General features: G+C 41.7%; 2 protein-coding genes across 2 annotated transcripts in view; one reads left to right on the forward strand and one right to left on the reverse strand.

Annotated features, from left to right (window-relative positions):
- Positions 1-358: 358 nt before the first annotated feature.
- On the forward strand, positions 359-16,955 carry cpap (centrosome assembly and centriole elongation protein; the record flags this gene model as incomplete). The annotated part of the gene is made up of 20 exons (XM_083996017.1): positions 359-440; positions 988-1,479; positions 2,606-2,732; positions 2,895-3,092; positions 3,177-3,321; positions 3,485-3,590; positions 3,737-4,480; positions 6,006-6,807; positions 8,389-8,530; positions 9,077-9,242; positions 10,498-10,629; positions 10,743-10,880; positions 11,768-11,870; positions 12,478-12,521; positions 12,552-12,635; positions 13,081-13,170; positions 13,488-13,628; positions 14,485-14,569; positions 14,734-14,854; positions 16,763-16,955. The coding sequence occupies exons 2-20, from the start codon at positions 1,027-1,029 to the stop codon at positions 16,953-16,955; spliced, it is 4,014 nt and encodes a 1,337-aa protein (XP_083852143.1). The 5' UTR covers positions 359-440; positions 988-1,026.
- Positions 16,956-17,714: 759 nt separating this feature from the next.
- The window catches only part of rnf17 (ring finger protein 17), a gene marked incomplete at its 5' end in the record, with an annotated part of 36,255 nt that continues 28,749 nt past the window's right edge, over positions 17,715-25,220 (reverse strand). The window contains 8 exons of the mRNA XM_083996018.1: positions 17,715-17,783; positions 18,231-18,348; positions 20,406-20,592; positions 22,031-22,166; positions 22,678-22,801; positions 23,776-23,886; positions 23,971-24,027; positions 24,655-24,774. Coding sequence (XP_083852144.1) covers positions 18,253-18,348; positions 20,406-20,592; positions 22,031-22,166; positions 22,678-22,801; positions 23,776-23,886; positions 23,971-24,027; positions 24,655-24,774 — 831 coding nt within the window. The 3' untranslated portion in view covers positions 17,715-17,783; positions 18,231-18,252. The remainder of the gene's footprint in view (positions 17,784-18,230; positions 18,349-20,405; positions 20,593-22,030; positions 22,167-22,677; positions 22,802-23,775; positions 23,887-23,970; positions 24,028-24,654; positions 24,775-25,220) is intronic.

A 25,220-nucleotide genomic window follows, 5' to 3' on the forward strand; every position in this document is an offset into this window, starting at 1 on the left:
ATTACTACACAAAACGAAAACCTAACGATTTGTCAGATTTCATTTGCTCGATGGCTTTTATTTTGAAATATAGTCGAGACTCGTCGTTGAACCGGATGTCATTCGAAACATTTTTTTCTTCAAAAATATTATTGGATTAAAATGCCACTTTTATTCATGTTAAACGTATAATTAATTCATAATCCAGGATTTTTTTGTGTATTAGAGACGAAAAGAGTAATTTATATGAACCAAGTGAAACCGACGTTTAAAAAAAAGAAGGGAAAAAAAGTAGCAGAACTTCATTACCCATAATGCAACAGCCAAATTTGTTGTCGTTCTCCTACTCTCGCGGGCTTTGTTTTGATATGGCGGCAGGCTTCGAAACTTTTGTCTGTTATGTTTCTAATCTACAACGCGGAGTTTTCCCTCCGTAACGCAACTTTTCTCCTTCGTTACAGGTAATTTCACTGTGGTTTGACACTTTTTGTTAATGTTGTTGATTTATTCACCTTGTCACCGCGACGAAAGTCGTAAAAAAAAAGTAACTTTCTTCCCGACACAAGTTGAACGCACCCTGCTAATTTAACGACGACACTCAGGTTATCACTGAGGAGGACGAGCCTTTTAAATGCAACGTTATCGAAAATAAACCAGTTTAAAGTGTCAAAAAGCAACATTAAATTATTCGTCGATGAGTTAAATTTATGTTAACAATGTTGTAATTTATTCATCTGTGATTTAAGTTAGTGACAAACAGCTGTGGTTTAGTTTGCTGCTGTTGCTAACCAAACAAACAGTCGTTAACAGTCTTCTGCTGCCGTGATGCGTTCACGGTCAATCAGGTTTCTTAATTAAAATAGCTGACCTTAAATTAAATTTCACCTTAAACCTGTTACTATATATAGTTTTCTTGGACGTGGGAATCACCTGGAGTGTATTTATTCACGGTGTGATTAACCCCCCTTAACCTGTCACTGTAATCTGTTGTTCAAATCCCCGGATTAGGGCGCTCTCTCTCCGCCTGATTGAGACATCGCGGTCAACATGTCATCTCCAGCCGGGCTGCAGCGGTGTTACTCCTCCCAGGCAGACTTCCTGGCCCGGTGGATGCCAAGTAGCAGCAGAGCCGGGGTGATCCTCAGCCCTAACCCGGAGCTGGCCGTCGGTTCCCTGCGGCACGCCCAAGTCTCGACGGTCGTGGGAAACTCCCCCTCCTCCTCGTCGTCGTCCCTGGAGCCAAACGACTCCTTCAGCTCCGACTTCGCTCCTCTGCCGCCGGCCTCTGCAGACAGCAGCTGCCTGGGTGTCGAGGGGTTTACCCGGCTGCCTGGAGGAGAGAGGGCCGCTGGGGCCGCCGCCGGGACTGATGGACCACTGAGAGGTCCTCCTGACTTTGTCCCTGCTGCGAGACATTTAGATGGACATTTGGATTTGGATAGTTTGGATGAGATGGCGAGCAGAACACAGGATCTACCACTAACGGCGAAGCTGGAGGAGGTAAAGCACATAGTTTCATCTGTGATAATGACAAATGACAAATATTAATTGCCAATCAATTCAATGTGGAGGTCAAAATGAACAATTGTATTGTATTGCATTTTATTAGCACATAAAAGATATATAAAACAGCATATTACAACAAAAAGACATACAAAGTATACAGTAGATAAAGCAAATGTGCAGGAGAAACAAAAAAAAACCCTAAGGGCTTGTCAAGTGGTCCTCCAAAAGACAGACATTCAACATAAATTTAATTTACAGAATGAAAAAAACAACATAAAACAATAAAAAAAAAGAGATGCATGTAAAGTCAGATTTCTCCAACAACAAAATCTGAAAATCTTTGTTCATTCCCACTACATCAACTTGAGAAATCAATTCCTGATAAACAGATATTAAAATATCTTTTGTTGATATTTTCTTTTTGTTTTAGTGATTGAGTTCACTTTATGTTTTTGTTTTTTAGTTTTGAGATGATGCAGCAGGTTACGCTCTGTAGCTATACATATAACATTTCAGGTTTTAACAGATCGACATATCAGCCAATGAGAAGAAATGTAGTTCTTTACTAACAGTAGGGATGTGTGTTAGTGTGTGAACTTCACTGTTGATTATATCACTGCGTCTTGTTTACACCCACCTTCAGCCCACACACACACACTGTGCCTCGTCTTGCTATTATTAGTATTTTTTCCCCTAAGACTATTTATGTCTGGTACGGCTGTAATAGTGATGGGTACATGAGTCAGTCAGTTTATCAACATGTTGATTTATCTGTATATGAGGAATACAACCCCCTTTTTAGTAAAGAACATTGATACCGTAATAAAGTAGATTTATTTAAAACATTAGGTATACATGTCTGACCTGCAGAACATAAAGATTCAGGAGATCTTTCATTCCTGCTGCCATCACGATGCACAACACTGTTTGTTAGTCTATACACTTTCACTTTGTATTTATATAATTTTAGATTATTTATTGCTCTGTGTGTGTTATCTATTTTAAGCTGCTGGTCTGGACGACTTGAATTTCCCTCCTGGGGGATGAATAAAGTATTTTTCTCTTCTCTTCTCTTCTAAAACACTCCACACTGTGATGTTGTGTGTGTGTGTTTGTGCAGCTGAGGAAGTGGCAGCAGCACATGCAGGAGCAGCTGAAGGCTCATCAGCTGGAGGAGCTGCTTCGGCTCCAGGAGGAGCAGCAGAGGCTTCTAGGAAAGATGAATGAGTCCCCGCACCGCATAGGAGGTAACAAAGAGTGATGACTAGAATAACTGCACAACTGATTATTTATTAACTCAACACACAGTTGCACAGTGACGTATGTAGTTTTCCCTCTTCCCGCACTTAGTCGTCTCTTCTTTATGTTTTATGTTCATCTCTGGATTCACTGTGTGTTGTACTCTACAGATGATTCAGAGATGTCAGGATCAGATTGGGAGAGTTCCCTCCAGGGAGCTTCCTGTCACAGCGCCATGATGAACGGGTTTGGGATCCCGCAGGGCGCCGCCTTTTACCCTCGACAGGGGCAACAGCTCTCAGTTGGAGGGAAGAGGGGGCAGCTGACGAGGAGTCAAAATCATCAGGCAGAGGACGATGAAGAAGAAGGTGAGACAGTCGTCATGTTGTGATGTTGCCTGGAAGTCGACGGCTTTTGTATCTGCACTTTAACAGCGTTTGTGTTTCCTTCAGACCGGTGGGACTCCACAGACGATGAGCAGGGACAGAACGACGCTGCAGGACGTTTTCAGGCACACGAAGACACATCAGTACAAAGTAATGGAGCAGCCGCCACTGAAGCGCACGGGGGAAAAGGAGATACAGCTTCTCAGGACAGGTACAAACTGTTGTGAATTGAGTTGTTCTTGCAATCAACTGGCACCTGCACCTGAATATTGGCTCTGTGTATGGAGAGTTTTGTTCTTTCAGTTTTTAGTTGTGTGTTTATTGACAAACTTCTCTGTATGGTTGTATTTGTCTTGTGTGTGTGTCCTCACCAGACCCATTAAACCGGGCATTGGAGGTCACAAAAAGACGTTTGAGGAGCTGTTGGAGGAGCAGCTGAGGCTGGAGGAGCAGAGGCTGAAGTCTGCCCGGCAACAGCAGGTAAGGACACAGCAAAGATTTCCTCATAAAACAGGAAATCATTTCTAAAATGCAAAGAAGCTGATTGCTGAATGCTTTTGTATCTAAATCTTTGGAGTTTCTTGTCTTTTAATACAATGACACACTTTGTTTCCTCGCCTGAACAGAGCCAAGATGGAGCTGGAGCTGAACGGGCGCCTCCTAAGAGGACGTTTCTGAAGCGTGGCGAGGGACTTTCGAGATTCACCAACAATCGTAGACCGTCGTTAACAAGAAAAGAAACAAAAAAAGACTCCAAACCACCACAACCTCAGAGCAGAATCTTCTCCCGCAGCAACTCGGAGCCCACGGCTTTGCTGAAAGGAGGCGCAAACTGCACCCAGCGGCTTCCCGTCCAGCGTAAAACCGCCATCCTGAACAAGGAGAACCGGCTGAGAGGCCTCGGTTCTCCGCCTCAGGACGTCAGAGCGGAGAGTAAAACGGCACGGATGAAGGTTTTGGGAAGTCACCAGAGGCAGAACATGGAGGGATCAGAGTCTAACGACGCCGAGTCGGAGTGGAGACAAACTAAACCGGGTCAACTGAAGGACCAGAGCGCCAGGACGGCCGGTCTGATGAAACCTGAACAGCCGAACCCCGTCACCAAGCAGCTGGGCGTGTCGGCAGGAAACTATACAGCTAAAGAGAAGAACTGTGGAAGCATGGAATCAGGAGAACGGAGAGCAGGAGGAGGAGGAGGAGGAGGAGGAGTCGGCGCTCCTCTGGACCCGTTTGAGGGGTCGTTCCAGGAGAAGCTGCAGAACTGGGAGTGCGACCAGCAGATGGAGAACATGGAGCTGGGAGAGTTTGAGCTGCTGGAGCAGGCGGCCGAGGAGCTGTCCTTCTCCTCCAACTCCTCGTTCGTCGTAAAGGTGATTCATTCTACTTCTTTAGTGATTAGTCCTCCTCTTGCACCTTTTGTTCATCTCAAATCTAGCATAACATTTTCTCTACGGTGCTCATCTCTTCATATAGTCTGCAGCAATGCTTCTAAAGTCCATATAATCAATATCTCTAAAAAGACAATCTATCACATTATGGCTTGGATGTGAATATTTCTTTTCTTAGACTGTCCATCCTGCTTCGTTTCTGCTTTGATTCACTTTCGCTGTTCTGCTCACTGCAGCTGTGTCTTGTCAAAAAAACATACAGTGTCATGCAAAAGTTTGGGCACCACTGGTCAAAATTTCTGTTCATGTGAATATTTTAACAAGTGGAAGATGAAATGATCTCCAAAAGGCATAATGACACGCTCCCTTTACATTTTAAACAATATAACTTTATATATAATATAATATAACTATTGTCATATTTTACATTTTCAAAATGACAGAAAAGGAAAAGGTTTAGCCACCCTGCATTGTTAGTAGCTAGTAGTCATCACAGTGTGTAAATAAATCTTGGTCAAAGTTATCTGAGAGCTGAAGTCTCCCATTCTTTTGCAGGCTGCTGCTTTGTTTCCCCTTTTCACTGTAGAAAACTAAAATAATACACTGATATTGATTAAAATATTGCAAAGTGTTTCATGTTTAACTTCATGCTTTTTTGGAGATTATTTCATCTTCCCCTTGCTTAAAAGAATAGTTCAAAATTTTGGCGAATTGACCAATTGCCATAATCCCTAGTCATAGCAGCAGGTTCGTTAGCTCCAAAACGCTCTGGTGGACAAGTTGTGACCTGCACATTCACCACGCTATGAGATAATAATAACACAACATTACCAGACAGAGTTGTTTTAGAGGTAAATTCATGCAAAACCACTGATGCGCATTTTCCGTTTTTTTCGTCAAGCAGTCTCTGCATTTACCGTACCTTGAAAACAAAGACCAGGGGTGCCCAAACTTTTGCATGATGCCACTGTATGTATATTGAATGTGTTTGTAGGTTGTTAACACCACCCCCAAGTGGTCAAACGTCTGTTACTGCAGTTTTACGGCGTCCACTGAGAGCAGCAGCAACAACACGAATATTATTTTTTTGTCAGTTCCTAGTTAAAGCAGAAGTAAGCAGAATATTTGTGTTAATATAAGTCTTAAATAGTTATATCTTCCGACAGCAATCACTTCTATAGAGTGTTTGGTCTGAAACACGGGTCTGTCAGTCACTCTGCTCTGCTGTAAGCCGAGGAGAAAACTTTCCTTGTATCCTACAACCTTTATCCAATGAGGAGAGAGAACGGCATAAAGGGGCGGTCCTCTCTGTGTGTGCAGCCAAGGGATGCACGTGAATGTGGTGACGTAGGGACGAGGGCGGGGACTGCTAACTCCATCGGCTGACAAGAAGTTAGCCAAAACGACCGGATCGCTTACTTCTGCTTTAATTAAAGTGTCTCTCTGACAGAGTTGATCGGTCTCGTCCCGTTGTTCCCATTTCAGCGTCTCTGTTCTGTGTCTGCAGGTTCTCCAGATGGACCGGCACCACCGGCAGCTTCGTGGCGCTCAGGACCGCCACCAGCGCCGCCTCTCCTCCACCCCCATCAAGTCTCCTCCTCATCCCGGCTGTGCCCTCCAGAGGTGCAGCAGCGACGGTAACGGCAACCGTGGCGCTGCGGCGGGTTGTAACAACAACGGCGCTGCGACCTCGAGAGACGAAGAGACGAGGAGCAGAGCGGACGTGGAGGAGGAGGAGGAGGAGGAGGGACGGGGCGGCGGAGCGAGGGAGGAGGACGACTACGACGTTTCATCCTGTGAGTCTGAGGAACGGGAAGTGAGGTCAAAGGTCGAACCGCCCGTGTTTCCCAGCGCCTTCGTCTTCCCGGCGCCGTCGAACCCGCAGCCGTACGACAAGCGGTCGTATCAGGACTCGGACAGCTGCAGGGACTCGGACGTCAGCGCCGACGAGTCCACGCTGATCGAGTCGGACCGGGACGGGCGCCAGAGGAAGGTCGTGTTCGACGACGACGACACCTGGAACGACCCGGAGGAGGAGGAGGAGGAGGAGGAGACTCGGCCCAGGGTCGGCCCCGTCTCCAAGGCAACAGCAGCCAACGACGACGTCTCGCCACCGGAGCGAGCGCTGTTCAGGAAGGTGGCGGTCGTCGGTTCGGCCAATCAGGAGCCAGATCCTCCTCCTCCTCCTCTTCCTCCTGCCTCCCAGCTCATGACGAGGTTGTTCCCCTCGCTGAAGCCAAAGACCCAGAATGCACCTCTTCCTCCTCCTCCTCCGCCTGCTCCTTCTGTCGCCCCAGAGAGCGAGACAGGTGAGACTAGGGCTGGGACGATATGCTTTTCTCCCGATTCGATTCTTCTACGATTTTTTGGACGGAGATTCGATTTAAATTGTGATTCTACGATATTGCCGATTCTCTCGATGTTTAGTCTGCATTTTTAACATTAATCTGCACACAAATACTGTAGGAGCCTATAAATTAACATACGCCATTATAAAGTGAACTTAAACCCTTTTCAAAACCTGTACTCTCTGTATGTAAAAAAGGCAAACAAATGCACATTGCACAATATTTAAAAAAAAAAAATCGATTTAAAAATCGTCAAAAAAGATATCGCGATATTTATGTGAATCAATTTTTTCTCCCACCCCTAGGTGAGACGGACGGAGACGGGTTTCTGTTTTCTGTTTTCATTATCAGTATTTGTTTTTATTATTTTTCAGTTCATTCTAAAGGTTCAGTTCCACATTTTTTGTTTGTTTTTGCCAAGAGTACCCGTATGCAGGGACAAGAGCGCCGCCATTGTCAGCTCATCCATACCGGAAGTCACGACCGGAAGTTGCTCTTCTTCGTGTGTATCATTTCTATGTAGATAAAAAAAAAAAAAACTCAGTAACTCAAATGGTAAAATATTGTTTTCCAGCGGATATCTTAGTTACAACATGATTGAGCTAACTAAATATTTTTTTGCATGGATCGTTTATTAAGTTATTGAGTTATTAAAAAACGCTGCTAACGGCTAGTGCCGCTCCTGCTGACAGCAGACCAGGAGAGAGAGAGAGAAAAAAGAAATGTCTTTGGTGGGTGCTTCGGTTGGGTTTAGGCAATGAAGAAAGGAGTTGGTTAAGTTTAGTAAAAAGACCAGGTAGAGGCTAGACAGGCCAGAGAGAGAGAGGGGATAATAAAGTTAAAAAAATAAAAAATAAAAAGAGAGAGAGAGAGGGGGTTCTTAGAATAACATAGAAATAATATACACGAAGAAAAACAACTTCCGGTCGTGACTTCCGGTATGGATGAGCTGAGCTAATGGCGGCGCCCTTGTCCCTGCACACGGGTCCCTCTCGTTTTTTCAGCTAAAACCTGAGCAGATCCACTAGTGGCGCCGAAAAGAATCGTATCAAAGACGATTCTGAATCGTTGCAGTTACGTCACATAATCAGTGTTGAAATTCAAATAATTCATTCAAGTTTTATGATGTCGTTCGCACACAGAGACAGTGATTTATTTTAATTTTAAAGCACAATGCCAAGATTTTACGTTTTGTTTTTGAGAAATTAACAAGTGCACCTTTAAGTTGGCTATAGGCCTTTTATTTTTCTTTGTGTGTTCAGACTCCAAGGAAGCTGCTGCATTGTGGAAATGCATTTAAATGATATTTTCTATTTTATTTTATTTAACTAAAAAGTTATCATATTTATCTGACTATTTATGTTAAATAATGAAAAAGCCGTGTGTGGCAACGTAGAAAATTGAGGATGAGATGCATCGTATAATCGAATCGAACCAAATTGTAGACTGATGAATCGTAATCAGATCCCATTTGAAGCGGTGGTTTGACCAGATGTGTGTGTGTGTGTGTGTGTGTGTGTGTGTCTGTGTCCTCGTCTCCAGGTCAGCAGGTCCAGCAGGTTCAGTCTCGCCAGCTGAGGGAGCGACTGGCTGAGCTGGAGATCGAGATCGAGAGGTTCAGGAAGGAAAACGCCGCCCTCGTCAAACTCCGACAGGAGAACGAGAGAAACCAGGAAAACCTCAGGTGATTCTATTTGTTTTGCACCTCACGTTGGTTTTTTTTTTATTGATGTTTTGGTCAGACAAATGCAAAGAAATAACTATTAACTACTAAATAATTTTTTTTTTTTTTTTAATTTTTTTTGACATTACAGTTACATGAATAAGAATAATATACACTGAGTCCTTTTTCAGTCTTTTTGGGTTGATTTTTCCAGCAACAATGTACAAATCAAGCCCGACCTACAACACAAAACATAGATCCAGAAACCAAAAACAAAGCAAAAACACATTGGAAGTCTATTATTATATATTTTATTTTTATTCTACTATTTTTATACTTTTTGTGTCTGCATCTGACAGCATGGCTTTGTGCTGTAAAGTGACATCGTGACCTTTGCTAATATGTAAAGCACCTTGAGTTGTGTCTTGTTGCGGAAATGTGCTATACAAATAAACTTGCCTTTGCCTTTTGCTGCTCTTGGCAATAAAAAAAAAAGTTCAGATTGTGATTCTAAGATGTGTGATATTAACGTCTCGCTCTGTGGTGGATTTTTGTTTTGTTTTGTAGAAAAGAGCATTTGGAGTTTGAGCAGAAGAAATCAGAGGAACTGGCCAAGTTCGAGGAGCACAAGAGAGAAGAAAACAAGAAGCTGCTGAAGGAACGAAAAGTGTTTGAGAAACACGTGATGGCAGCCAGAGCCGTTCCTGACAAGAAGGAGAGAGAGGAGATCCAGGTGCATTTTACATTTTATATATAAGATTTAAAATTAATACTAGTGAGAATAAGTTGGGTTTGTGGGTTTGATCAAAATTTAAAAGACGGTGTCTATTCTGTCCTCAGTGTGTGACTACACAAATTGACAGATAGCGAACAAGCTCCAAGAGAAACTCAGAGGCGTGAATGAAGTTGAAGAGCCTTTACTGAGGTCTTGAAACATATTTTTTGTAAAACTGAAATGATACAGAAAAAATGACAATTACTGTATTGTTACAAAGCCAACATAATGCATTCACATGAATGATAATACAAATAGCTGTAGGCTAATCGTTAGCTTAGCATTAGCGTAGCGTTAGCTCAACATTAGCACAATGTTAGCACAATTTAGCTACATGTGAATAAAACAAACGTTTTTATAATATTTCAATATTTACAGTACAATATTGAAATCTGTGTAAGGTCATAATTAACTAAGAATGGTGGACAATACTTACAAGCGATAATTTCCTAGACACAAGCAGCGGGAGGAAAAAGATACCAGCTGAAGCTGCAAGCAGACCGCGTGTAGTAGCTAGAGGCTATGCATTTTCCCGCTCAAACTCTGAACTGTCATGTGACCAAACTGGCCTATCACAATAAAGCTTAACTTAAATATGAGGTAGTGAGCTATTCTCAAAACACTGATGGGGAGGAAACAACACAAATACAGCAGACAAATTCACATAAACATGACAGTGTCACACTTTAATATTGTTTATTTGGAAGATGTGATTATTCTCAGATTTTAGCTTTAGAAAGTTTTATACTAACAAGCAACCTTTTCACCTTCACTGTAACGTTACGAGACAGAGTTGTTAGGTAAATTCATGCAAAACAGTGCGCGTTCCTGTCGGGGGGCAGTTTTTCATCAAGCAGTCTCTGAATTTACCTCTAAAACAACTCTGTCTGGTAACGTTCTGTTATTATCTCATAGCGTGGTGAATGTGCAGGTCACAACTTGTCCACCAGAGCGTTGTGGAGTTGTTGGATTGTGTATTTGATGAGTTTGATGAGGGAAACCAAGAAATCCCATGAGCCTCCGTAGCGTAGCTCTGAGCAGCTCGCGGCTCTGCTCCGCCGTTCTAAAAATAGCTTGCACCGACAATTAAAGCTAACAAACCTACTGCTAAGACTATAGGGATTATGGCAATGGGTCAGTTTGCCAAAAATGTTGAACTATCCCTTTAATTATGATGTACATGTGTAGTTAACTGCCATGTCGTCCCCTCCAGGCGCTGAAGCAGCAGCTGAGCTCGCTGCAGGAGGAGCTGCGGAGGAAGGAGAGTCGCTGGAGCTCCACACACAGTCGGCTCAGGCAGCAGGTGGAGTCTCTGAGCCAGGAGAACGGCTCGCTGCGGGAGGAGGTAACCAACCGCCTGACCTCTGACCTCTGATCACCTCACTCACACCCGGTTTCAAAAACACACGTCCAGTGAACACAGCTCATTGTTGTTTTGGTTTGTTTTATTTATTCTAGGTGCGTGTGTTGGAGAAGCTTCGTCTCAGCTCCTGGAAGAAAAACCCCGTCGCTGCAGAGAAAGACAAAGAGACGAGAGACGCTCCAGGAATGTTCCCAAACAACGTTTCATCTGTGACCAAAGGAGTGAAATTTGCTGTGAGCATGATTATATCTTTATTTACTGATTATATATTAATGCTCTCTAGGATGAAGTGTCAGTCTATCAGTACAGATTATAATAGATTGACCACAAAGAAACAATATCATGCTTTCATCAGACCTTCATACCCCTGTTTATTTAAACATTTCTTATATTTCTTCTATGTGGTTATATTCTATTTAAATTATATGTTTGTTTCTTTTTATGTATTAGTTTATTTCAAAAGGGACAGTGCACGTTAATTAAACATTGTAAAAACAAATGTAAATGTACCTGAGTTAGCTAAAAGGCAAATTTTCATCGGTAGTCCCTCTGCCTGATGTTAAAGGGAATCCTTTAAAAAAGACGGCAACAATAAAATACCACATATAGAAAAGGTAACTCATTCTATACACATTATTATATACACGATTGAAAGACAATAACACATCATGCTCTTATATACTCAAGATATACAAGAGACAGACACACATGACAACAGGATAAAAAACAAAAAAAGACACAAGATCAGCACAAATAACAGACCAGAGGCACATATAGGTACAAAAATACAACATTTATAAGAAAATGAACAATAGTACAATGAGTAAGAATCATAAATGACAATAGAATAAAATTATAAGATAGGACAAAAAAAACTACCAGTGAGTTCAGTTCATTGTTTGTTTCAGTTAGAAAACATGTTAATAATCTGTCAAGGTGGGAAACTGAGCTCCATGACACTCGTTTATGATTTTTAACGAAGGGAAACAGCTTCTCCAGACAGATATTATTTACCGTTTTTATATTTTTGTGCTGTCGCTGCTCTGATAATCTCCTCAGTTTGTTTTCTCACCTCAGTTTTACACTGAAATCACAATAAAACTCTTGTCTTTACCCTCAGAGCCCTCTGGACTCCCGAGGCTCCGGCAGCAGCAGCAGCACGAGTCCTCCACAGAGCATCACCGCTGCAGGTCGACGAGGCTCCGCTGTAGTAACTGAGACAGGTAGAGTGGAAACATCCCAGAGATTTAGTTTCAGAGTTACAGGATTATCAGACTTTAACTTCTTTTGTTCCACCAGACACAAGATCAGACTCATGTTTGGTTGATTTACTACTTAAAGGAGAATTCCGGCCATTTTTGACCCCTAAATCATTGTCCTGATGGTCACCCAATGTTGGGGGGAGCAAACAAGTCGACTAAAATTGATGCAGGCAAACCGGAGTTACACCATGGCTAGACGGCGCTAGGGATAGCCACAACGCTAAAGTATGGGGGCAATTCTTTCAACCACAACACACAACACACTATTATGAGTTCAGTGGTGTGTCGTAAGGATTCGAGTCATGTACCATAGATATTTGATTGTTTTTTGAGTGTTTGTTGTGGTTGAAAAAATTGCCCCCATACTTTAGCGTTGTCGCTAGCGCTAGCGCCGGGTAGCCATGGTATAACTCCGGTTTGCCTGCATCAATTTTAGTTGCGTTTTTTGCTCCCCCCAACACCGGGTGACCATCAGGACAACGATTTAGGGGTCAAAAATGACCGGAATTCTCCTTTAATAATCAGTATTTTCTAACAAGAAGTTTTGTTTTGTGTTGGTTGTCGTCAGGAGGGATGAAGAGCAGCCTGAGGAGGCCGTCGGCTCCCAGCACCACCTCCTTCTCCTCTTCCTCCTTCTCCTCCTTCTCTTCCTCCTCTCTGTCTGTAGGCCGCAGGACGGAGGAGAAGTCGACTCCGAACCAGGAAGCGTCAGACAGCGGCTCCACGGTGAGAGACGGTTCACTGACCGATACCAGAGGAGAAGAGAGGCGGTTTCCCTTAATATTTAGTATAGTTTAGTTTTACTTTATTTATTTCATTCATTTATCAAGCATAAAAACAAAAATCTAACTCATAAAAAAATTACAATACTTGTAACTCTTGAATGAAAGGGGGCAGAAAAAGGCGAACTTGTATTGTCTACCCCTTGTTACAAGAAATTAATTCACAAATTAGATAATGTGCAACAAATTAGATAATATGCAAATATAGATTTTACCTGCTGTGATAAGTTGTGTAACGTAACTTTTCAGGAGGCTGTGGTCAGTTCAACGAATCACAAATCGAACCACATATATTTTTATATTACATAGATTTTTCTATCTATCTTCTTATCTTCTCCAAATGTGAGATGTTGTATGATTTGTTGTTTTCCGATTTCCTTTCTCTGTAGAAAAGAGATTCTCTGCTGCCAGAACCAAAGAGCAACGAGACACAAGAGGCAGAATCGTCTCAGGAGGTCATCACACATCCTGACGGGAAGGTTAGAGACGTTTTGTGTGTTAAACATGACCAGAATGTGAAATCCTGGAAACTCAGTGATTTGATGGGAAACACAAGATTTGTTTTCAACATCCCAAGACTTCGCTGAGTAAAACTGCAGAGTTTTTAACAGTAAAAAGCAGAAAAATTAGAAGCTGAGGAGTCGAATGTCTCATTTTCATCTTAAACACAAACACTTTGATTTTACAAGAACAACAAAAACATGAATGAAGGGTTTTTGCTCTTGAAGTAAAAGAACTAAATGTTCCCTGATGATGTGAGGAAACGGTTTTGCAGTGAGGTTTCTGGTTCTTGCAGGTAGAGAAGGTTTTGGCCGGAGGCGATCGTCTCATCGTCTTCCCCAACGGGACCAGGAAGGAGGTTTCAGCCGACGGCCTGACGGTGAAGGTCACCTTCTTCAACGGAGACACCAAGCAGGTCACCGCCGACCAGAGAGTGGTGAGTTGTTTTTACCGACAGGACGTCGACACAGACTGAGGCTCTCAGAAACATCTGAGCAAAGTTGAAATGTATGGTTTAATAACTCAACATATGAGGTGTTTGCCTTTTTTCTGCATCAGAAAACCTCCTGTAACCCAGGGTTAAAAAACGGTTGTGTAGTGTTTGGTAAAACTAATGATAAATGATATAATAAAAATCACCTTTGGCTCACTGTATAAAAGTATAATTGGTAACATAAGTACACACAATTAAGCATTCAATCCTGAATTCATCATTTATAACACATGAATACTCATTAGTATGCAGTTTATGAACAGTTAAAAATGTTTTACTCATTATTAACTGTATTAAACTAAACTACATAGCCTACTAATGAGTATTCATGTGTTATAAATGATGAATTCAGTAATTATTAATGCTTAATTCATGCTTAATAGTGTTTACTGATTATAAAGTGTTACTGTATAAACACAATTAAACAAAATAAATAAATATAGAAAAGCTCAATGTTACTTAGTTGGAGGGCAGCATTAAGGATGAAGGACTTTTTAAAAGCTCCCTCAGCCAATGGGATGACAGTGTTATACAATTAAATTACTCTTAGTCTTAGAAAAGAGACCGTGTTGCTTTACAAACCATGTGGCTTTTACTTTGCTTTATTGTTGTGAAAGTAAACTACAAGTCCCTACACCAGTGCAGCCAGTTTAACTCTGATTTTATCCAATTAAAGAGCAAGAAAAGTCTGAAAATTGATATTTTTATTTTTTATGAAAAGATCAAATTTAATGTTCCTGTGAAAAAACACGAAGGAGAAGAAGCTCTGTCATGTTCTCCATCTGCTCCTCGTTCTCAGATCTACTTCTACTCCGAGGCTCAGACGACACACGTCACCTACCCAGACGGCATCGAGGTCCTTCACTTCCCCAACAACCAGACAGGTGAGGATCGAACTGGAAAACTACACTTTGTTACATTTACCGTGCAACTTCTCTTTATGTGTTACGGTTTTTATTGTTTTGAGTTATGGAAAGCACTTGTACAATTTTTGCGCATCAAATAAAGTCATAATTGTCTTTTTTTTTCTTTCTCTTTCCTCCTCCAGAAAAACATTTCCCAGACGGTCGTAAAGAGATCACGTTCCCCGACCAGACGGTGAAGAACCTGTTTCCAAACGGCAGAGAAGAGAGTGTGTTGACGGACGGGACGGTGATCCAGGTCAACACGTGAGTAAAACATAGTAAAACACAGCTCCAGCCTCTAATATTGACTCTGGTGATAAGTTTTTGATTGATTGATTGATATCTTTATTTCGATCATGTAAACGACAATGTAAAAAAATAAAATAAATAAGATAAAATAATAATATAATAAGGAAATAAGTGAACAGCAAAAATGTATACACAAAAAAAGTAACATCTCATAAGCAACGCAGTTTACATGAGCGAAAAGGAGTATAAACTTATCTTATCCTACCCCTATAATTTTAACTATATGTTCTAATTAAACATTTTAATCCAAATAGTAAGTAAGCAAACACCTTGTGTGAATTATTCAATGTACCTCTGGAGAATCATTTCTTTATGTCTCTCTTTAAACATGATTACACTCGAAATGTTTTTGATTTCAGTACTCATATTATTTCACAGTTTACTTCTTATTCAACTAAACAGTGACATCTTCACAGAATCCAAATATAATCAGTTCATGTTTGACTCAGAAAACATTTGAATATGGAACATTGGAGAAGGTTGAACCAACAAATTTAGTTAAACAATTATTCACCTATTGAAACTGTTGAGATTGATGAATAGTGGCAGCCTTAACTTAAGACTAACTGGGTGTGTGTATGTATAATACTATATTTTTTTGTTTATTTTATGCCTATTTCTCTATTTTACTGTCTTTGTCCCCTTCTTTTCTTCCCGTTACCATGAACTTTTTCATTTTTTCTGATTGATCTCACTACAAAATACGTACATATCGTGGGATCGCTCCAATGTCTAAAAAGAAACATGTGTAATGGAACATGAATCAATCACTTGTGCAATCCTGTAATAAAGTGTGTATATGTGTATATATATATATACAGCTCCGGAAAAAATTAAGAGACCACTTCAAAATGATCAGTTCCTCTGGTTTTACTATTCATAGGTATGTGTTCGAGTAAAATGAACACTTTTGTTTCATTCTGTACCCTACTGACAAAATTTCTCCCAAATTGGAAATAAAAATATTGTCATTTAGATTAGAGCATTATGGCAACAGGTCAAAATAACAAAAAAATTCTGGTGTTTTCAGACCTTGTATAATGCAAAGAAAACAAGTTCATATTCATTTTAAAACAACATGTAGCTAGTCTAGCTTTCTAGTTTAGAAATCAACATTGGTGGACTAATCCCAATTTTTAATCGCAGCAGTGTTTTTTTTTTAAATTTTATTTATAATCTTTCTTCCTCATTAAATATGATTTGGTTCAGGTTATCAGCTAAGTAGAGTGAGGTGTGCTTGTGTTGCAGTTCAATAGACACTGGAATCGATGGCTGCCAATGCCTTACATGTAGAGAAGCTGATTTATTAAGAACAGAGAGAGAGTGGTCTCTTTATTTTTTCCAGAGCTGTATATATATATATATAAATTAGGGCCGGGACTTTAACGCGTTAATTACGATTAATTAATTACACAAAAATTAACGCGTTAACGCATTTTAATCGCACTTATTAAAAAAAAATTCAGTTCAACAAATCACTTTATGCTTCTGTGATTTAAGTAGCCTAGTTAAATACTACAGTAATCATCATAGTGTATTGGCAGGAAAGACCATTTAATCTGTATGTATCAAATATCGATTAATGAATTAATCGATAATTTGCATCCCTAGTCTGTTGGTCTTGGTTAAGTACCACCTTGAATGCTTAAGCTTATGTATTCAGTCATTCAATGGTATACTAAAATCCATGTGGAAAAAAAATGCTTCTCACTGTTCTCAGGTCAAATATTTATATGCGATTAAAATGCGATTGATTAATTACAAAGCCTCTAATTAATTCGATTAATTTTTTTAATCGAGTCCCTGCTCTAATATAAATATAAAAAAGACTAATCAGGTGTAAATGTTTGCTGTGTGTCTCAGGGACGGCACCAAGGAGATCCACTTCAACACGGGTCAGAAGGAGATCCACACGGCCGACTACAAGAGGAGGGAGTATCCGGACGGCACCGTGAAGACCGTCTACACCGACGGGCGGCAGGAGACGCGTTACCCCACGGGACGAGTCCGCATCAAGGACAAAGACGGGAACGTCGTCCTGGACCAGAGGACATGAACTGTCGGAGCTCATCTGGTTTGGATTTAGACACAAACCTCTGTCCTCCACACTCCAGATGTTTTATTTTATTCTGAACTCACCTCGTCTTTGCAGCATCGTGGATCACTGAGGTTGAACAAATGACTTGAACACAACTAGATTTTTTAAAAACCCTGCAGTGTTTACATGTTGAGCCACTTCTCTCTCATTCACAACAGAAAAAGTCGCTTTGTTTTGAGGAAATTCATTCAACCACCACAGGACAGCTGAATGTTTTTAGTCTACGATGAAATCTCGATGTCTTGTTTGTGTTTGGATGAATCTGACTTGTGATCTGTTGGTTGTGAATATTTTTAACCGACTGAAATACTTGAATCAACTCATTGTTTACAGTCCAACCTGCAGAATAATGAAAAACTAGAACAGAGGTGCTTCAGTTCGTCGTGTGCTGTGCTCGTTTGCATTAATTTTAACTTGTAAAAATGTTTAAATACGTATTTATTATTACCTTAGCCGACTGTATAATATCTTTTGTAAAATAAATTATATCTTCTTTGTTAACTTGTTGTTGTCCAGATGTGACTGTGTCGGTGTTTACAAAGAAAAACTCTGCAGAGGTTTTAGACGACATCAGACTTTTAATCTGACAGGAACTCAAAGAGCCGAGTTGACAGAGCAACAGCCAGGCAAACGTTAAATAAAATCACTGCTCCACCGGAAAACACTGAAAGTAAAAGACGAGTGCAAATGTTTGTGCAACATGTTAAAAAAATAATAAAAATAAAACAATAACTAAGAACAGCACGAAAACAAGACGATCACAAAACAGGACGTCGGGAGTAAAACCTGGGGACAGAGGAGAGAAACAAACTTTTACTATTCATTTAATTATTGTTGTGTATAAAATATAAAACGATAGAGAGATAAAAGTTGTCATAGTTTTCCACAAATGTTGAGTAATGAAACGGAAAAAGCACCAAATCTTCACAAAAGGAGAGACTGTAACAGAAAACATTTTACCTTGATAGATAACCTACTGGATTAATTAATTATTAAAAAGATTTGCTGCTGGTTTTCAATTGATCAACTCATAAATTCATCAGTTATTGTCAGTAGCTCAGGCCGATGTGATCTGGACTTAACTGTAGTAAACTGTCCTGTCACATCGTGTGATCTTTTAAAAGTTGAACTAACGGTGCAACGACATGAAAGTTTCCACGATTTAAAGGTTTTTGGGTTTGTTTTTTTTGTCGTGTCCATGTTTGATTTGTGAGAAGAAGCGAAGGAACTCACGTGAACCTGAGGAGTCGTGTCTTCACTCGAGCTCGGCCAGTCCTCTGCTCACCAGAGGCAGGTGGACCAACTCTCCGTCCTCGTTGTACAGCAGCACAGTGAGCTCTGGTTCCCGCGCCTGGACACAACAAGGACAAAGACACTCAGTATGTTTACATGACAGTTGAAAAAAATTAATTATGGCCTTAATCCGACTATAACTGGGCGACTAAAGTGCATGTAAACACATCCGACTATAGTGATTTTTCTTCTGCATGTATTTGCCTTCATCTGACTGAAACTGGACAATGCATGTGCGCATGCTTCACAACAGTAGAGACGGCACAAGGTGGAGCAGAGAAGCTGGTCAACCCAGCCCGAAAAAAAAGGAAACTCGTGGCCCGACACGAGTCAATTGTATATATTTTGGAGATTTATTTATTTATTGTGGCCAGCCTAAGTGTGTGTCTGACCTCACAACAATGGTCAGACACACCTGGATTAATCAGTTGGTCCAGTAATGTAAGACAGGAAATAAAGGAGCTGGCTTATTTCAGGAAGTAGTGGAGCTGTGCATAAAGCCCATTGTGAGCAATATTTGAGAGAAATAGACCTTTTGTGTGCATAGAAAAGGATTTAGATCTTTGAGTTCAGCTCATGAAAAATGGGAGCAAAAACAAAAGTGCTGCGTTTATATTTTTGTTCAGTGTACATCCAGTTATGTACTAGGGCTAGGCGACAGAAAAGTCGACCTGAAAGGGCTGCCTATTAACCCGCTGAAACGATGCATATCGCCACCTAGTGTTGAGGAGGCGGACACTGTCAGTTATTCGATATTACCTGCAGGGCTCCAGACCAACTTTTTTTTAAGAGCACAGTGGCCCCCTGAAATTATTTAGGAGAGCAAGCAGAAAATTTAGGGGTGCACACTGTAAACTGACTTGCAGAGCAAATATTCACATTTTCTTTTCATTCCTGATCCTCACACACATCAGCCTGACAGATACCAGATACTTTCAGTCGCCTCTTCCACATTTTACCAGGGAATAAAAAACAAAAGGCAAATTTACTGGTTGCACATGAGCAAGTAGATGAAAGTTTGCTTGCTGTCTCAAATTTTAGGGGCAAAATACCTCAGTTTAGGGAACAGTCTGGAGCCCTGTTGCATGTAAACTGGGACAAGGACCAAATTCTGACGAGACGCCCTAACTCCAGCTGTGGCACAGTTAGACTTAACTGTTGTTGTTGTGTCTGTTTTCACATGTTTTTAAACGTTCTGTAACTGTACAGCACTTTGATGGAAAGTGCTCTATAAATAAAATTATTATTATTATTAACTGTGCATGTAAACGCAGTGACTGTCGGAGAGGACGTCATGTCTCTGACGTCACAGGTCAGATAATAAACCTGTGAGTGTCCGGAGCTAGCCTGGTTGGCACGACTTTCCAATGTTGATACTCAGCATTGGGTCTGGCCAAGACGTTAAGAGAATCCATTTCTCAAAGCGCATCCTTCAAACCTGGTTTACCCGCCCCCCTCAAATGCCTCAGTCTGCTATTGGTCGAAGCCAGAATAGGCGGTGTCGAAGCTTAAACCAATCACACCGCTCTGTCCGCTGCTCCATGCTGCTGTTTACAATGAGGTTCCGGTCGCTGCTCTACTGCAACACGCCTCTACCCAGAGCCGTTGGAGAGGCTCGACGTTGATTGGCTCTCGAAAAAGAGGGTGGAGTTCCCGAAAATTCGGGAGACAGAAATCCAGTTAATAGCACGGTTGGCCAGACTAGAAGTCAGCAGCGCTTTTGCGAGGCGTGACGTCACTAGTGTGGGCGCGACCAGGCTAGTCCGGAGCTACTTCGGTGTTTGGACCTTGTTGACTTGTGGTTTTATTGTTTATGCTCAGACTCACAACTATTTCCATGTTGCAGGATGAGACATTTTAATAAATCTAATCACTGATCAAATCCAACAACAGTGTTTTATAGAGGTGAAGTCCAGCCAGATGTTGGACATCTGTCGTTTATATAGTGAAACTACGAAGCCTAAAATCACTTGTTTCAACTTTCAAGTGTTTTTCCTGATAAACTTGTTAATTTTTTAGATTTTCCTAAAGTGCTGCAGCATTAACCACAGTTCTTTACCTCAACCCTTCATCAGTGAAACATAATTCAACTCTTTGTCGTTGTGCGTCTCTCACCACGACCGAGGCCTTGATGTGTCCGTGCAGCAGGTCGATCATGTCCATGGCCGCCTTCACGCTCCAGCCGGGGCTGTAGGGCAGCACGTTCTCCTCCCGGCTCACGCTCGGAGCCTTGAAGCCGGCCACTTTCACCTTCAGAGCCCGAGACGGAAACCTGAGCAGCTCGGCCGGCATCTGACGCAGCCTGACAGGAAGTGACAAAAAAAGAAAAAACCAACATAAATTTAAAGGGATACACCAACAGTTTTTTTTTTTTTCGTGTTTTGCCTCACTCCCGAGTCCATGACAAGCAGATAGACACCATCCTTTCGACTGTGCGTGCAGTAACAAGGGAGATCGAGCCGTATCGCCTGTAATTAGCTTAGCTCAAACGCGGGAAGTGTATAGGTAATGTAGCGCCGAATTCGTCCGAACAAAATTGTAAACAGCTGGTATTTAGTAGGGATGTGCACGGTTACCCGGGTACTCAAGTACTCGAGTAGCAATCTGCTACTCGGTTATGAATTTATTACTCGGGTACCCGAGGATTAAAAAAAACGGCACGTCAGAGCGCAATCTAGTGTCGGATCAAACTACATCATCATGCCCTGGTTCGGCTTTTTGTAGTGTTAAACAGTTTCGGATCAAGCAACGTGATTTTCTGCTGTGTAAAAGCGTTTTTGGATCGAGCCTCGGACTTTCAAACCTTTTACAATAATTCTCCCTCCCTCCCTCGGCGACGTACGCCGAGGGAGGGAGACGACAGGTCTCAAGTCTGGTAGAAAATATACTTTCACTTTACAAACACTCTGAAACCTTCCCTGTTATTTCCTGAAACGATGCGAGGCAGAGAGGACCGAAGGCACCAACATGTGTAGTGTGGACTAATAAATAAGCACCGCTAATGATTTAAAAAAGAAAAGAAAAAAAAAGTTTTCTCCTCCGTGGCAGCCGCGGCATAAATGCGCTGCACTCAGCGCTGCACTCAGCGCTCAGAGCGCATGCAGCGCATTTATTCCCCGGCATAAAGATGCACATCTGCCTCGTATGTGCATCTTAAACTCCAGTCTCTACTCTTATTATCCACCTGACATTGTGTGTGACGACGCTGTGTGTCAGTAATGCGGACTGTCTGACGGACAGAGCGCATTTATGCACCGGCTGCGCTCTGTCCGTCAGACATGACGTCATTTTATTTTTTATTACAGTACTCGATTACCCGATTAGTACCAGCTTTGGTTACACGATTAGTAAATTAGTCGAAATGCCCATCCCTAGTATTTAGACAAATTAACGACACACTGCTGATCTAAACGGCTACTTTCTCGCCTAAAAATGTTTGAAATGTTGATAAAGTGATATATTTATAGAGTTTAGAGCTAAAATGAAATCAGCTTCTGACTGCTGATTTCGGCTCGGGTAGGAGGCAGGCTAACACTACCTATACACTTCCAGCGTTTGAGCTAAGCTAATCACGGGCGATACGGCTCTATCTCCCTTGTTACTGCACGCACAGTCGAAAGGATGGTGTCTATCTGCTGGTCATCGACTTGGGAGTGAAGCAAGACACGGAAAAAAAAATGTTGGCGTATCCCTTTAAAGTTTAACTTGATAAATCTTGACGCCGTGTGGTTGTCTCTTACTTGCTGACGGGTAAAGTGTCGTCGGAGCCAAAGTCGACGTGTTGGACCAGGATCATGACGGGCTCCACGCTGGTGATCTTCATCAGCTGGGACCGGTAGTACTGTCCGTCACTGTACTCGGCCAGACACGGGGTCCCTGAGGAAACACACGTACTGCGCTGTTAAAGCTGATTTTAAAAATAACTCGTAAAAGACATTCATGAGATGGAAAGACCGACTTTTCTACTCAGACTGAGAAAAAACTTTTATTGCGCAAGATGGACAAAATGGACAATGTTTTTGTTGAATGAGGAAGGTAGTTGTTGACCTCCCTTCCTTATTTTTGTTCTTTTTGTGTCACTTAAACTCAGTTTGAAGGGTTATTAAAACGTCATTTGCCTTTACATGCTGTATAAATTCAGTGCTACTGTGTAGAAGACCCCTGTCCAAAATCCACACATATTCTATAGATGAAGAGTATGTCAAGTGCCTGGCTGTGATGGGTTACATTTTGTACTGTGCTGTTGATATAAATTATTTTTGTCATTAAAACTAATGAAGTAGGTTTTATCTGTACTTTTAATCCACCTCACTTAAAAAAAAAGACAAATCTAGTGCTTTTGATTCCACCGTTCTTCTACGAGTTACTGAAATCAGTGAGCCGTTACCTCGTGTGAAGCTGCAGAGTCGAGGCAGACTGTTGATGTTTGTGTTGACTCTGTTCAGAGCTTCGTCCAGCGTCTCTCCGTCCACCTCCACCTCTGTTGTTGCCTCCAGAGGCCACAGGAACAGCTGCACACACACACAGGACAACATCAGTTCAGCTTCACAATGATAAAACTTCAAGAGTCCAAACCGTTTGCAGCCTCAAAGTTTCTCCAGTTAAAGCTTGAAAACAAGAAAACAGTGAATTTAGAGTTTGTCATTGACAATAGTTCACATCACAACTTGTTTTCATAAGCACCTGATCACAGACAACAACCACCACCTCCTCTCAGTTTTAAATCACTGTGTGAAGTCTAAAAAAAGTGTTTCATGAGGTGACACTGAGCTGTTCACTGATTCCAGGTAAAAGTTTCCAACAAATCTGAAGAAATCCCCTCAAAGTGTCACATTAATGACACTGAACCAGGCTTTGTGAGGTCACTGACACTTTAACCTCAGACCTTTAGCCTAATTTAAAATATATTCAGTTCATCCTCGAGTCCTTGTGAATGTGGTGGAGACAGAGTTGTTTTAGAGGTAAATTCATGCAAAACCGCTGATGCGCGTTCCCATCGTGGGCCAGTTTTTCATCAAGCAGTCTCTGCATTTACCTCTAAAACAACTCTGTCTGGTAACGTTCTGTTATTATCTCATAGCGTGGTGAATGTGCAGGTCACAACTTGTCCACCAGAGCGTTGTGGAGTTGTTGGATTGTGTATTTGATGAGTTTGATGAGGGAAACCAAGAAATCCCATGAGCCTCCGTAGCGTAGCTCTGAGCAGCTTGCGGCTCTGCTCCGCCGTTCTAAAAATAGCTTGCACCGACAATTAAAGGTAATGAACCTACTGTTAAAACTATAGGGATTATGGTGATGGGCCAATTTGCCAAAATGTTGAACTATCCCTTTAATTTTGAACTCGGGATGTACTACCACTTCTTTACATTTTACAATTTTTTTTACCCTTCTGGGTCGAACACTCCACTGAATAACTCCACCAGTCACCTTAACATATTTACTTTACAGTATTTAAACACAGCTGCGTCTGTGTTGAGTCTTTTACCTCGTTGGGCGTCCACAGGTGTTTGACTCGGACCTCAAACTGCTCTCCCTCCTGAGGAAGGTCTGGGTAAATGTAGGGCCCCAACACCGGCTCCTCTAAGTCACTGAGACCCTGGAAAACACATGAGCATGAGGAATGAACTTCATTCACCTGAACACGATAACATGTAACGGTCTGATTCACCGACAACAGTACCTCCGTGGTGATGTCCCAGTCGTCCAGGAAGGAGGCAGGAGAGGTCACACAGTCTCCCTGCAGGGGGGGCAGAGACATGTTACTGTGTTAAAGGGATAGTTCACACAAAATTGAAATTTCACTCATTATCTACTCACCCTCATGTGGACTAAGGGCTGGGAGAAGTTTCAGAGTCCTCCGTGGCTTCTCTGAGTTACAGGGGGTCTCGGTGTAGCAGTGCATGTCCATATAACGGTTGCAAATGGATACCAACTGTGTTCGTAACAAAAAGACACACCAAAAAACATCCAAATACCTCCATGCTGCTCGTAAGTAATGTCTGTCTTGTATTGAAGCCCCGACATGCGAAATTGTCCTGAGAAAAAATTAAACTCTTCCCGGTTCGTCCAAATTTGACGATACAAGATGGACATTACATACGAGCAGCATGGAGGTATTTGGATGTTTTCTGGTGTGTCTTTTCGTTATGAAGACAGTTGGTATCCATTTGCAACCGTTATATGGACATGCACTGCTACGCCGAGACCCCCTGTAACTCAGAGAAGCCACGGAGGACTCTGAAACTTCTCCCAGCCCTTAGTCGACATGAGGGTGAGTAGATAATGAGTGACGTTTCAATTTTGGGTGAACTATCCCTTTAACTATGGCAGAACAACACAACACACACAGAGACACACAAACCTTCTGCGCTGAGATGCTCCGGTCCATGGAGGCGTGTTGATGCTGACACAAGATCCTGTTGAGGTTCAGTCCGTCCAGAAACAGCTCCACGGTCAGCGGCTCTCTGGGGTCGGTCGGCAGCTCCTGCACACACACACACACACACACACACACACCACACACAACATTATCATTAATCTACATTATTTTCAATTAATTTATATTATATCAAACATTGTAAAAGTAAAAAGCAGAAAAATGCAAATGTTGCAAATTGAAAAACGACTAAATTACTCATCAAAACAGACACTGATTCACTTTCTTTCACTGCAGCTCTAAAAACGTTTCTCAGTGCTGTCGACCACGGACAACATGATTCGAGCCCACATCCAGATTTACTGTAGTTATTGTGTGAGACTAAAGCTTACAGAAAAAACAGAGTGGACACGCACATCACACCAGTAAGGGCAGGTGCAGAGTACAAACAATGAGTAAAATAGAAAAAACAAAAGTACTCGCAACGCTGCAGGACTCAGCGTTATCAATTTATTGTAGTGACGTACGTTTCGCAGTGTAGGTGTGCTCCTCGT

Source organism: Trachurus trachurus (assembly GCF_905171665.1).
Source record: "Trachurus trachurus genome assembly, chromosome: 21".
Taxonomy (NCBI): domain Eukaryota; kingdom Metazoa; phylum Chordata; class Actinopteri; order Carangiformes; family Carangidae; genus Trachurus; species Trachurus trachurus.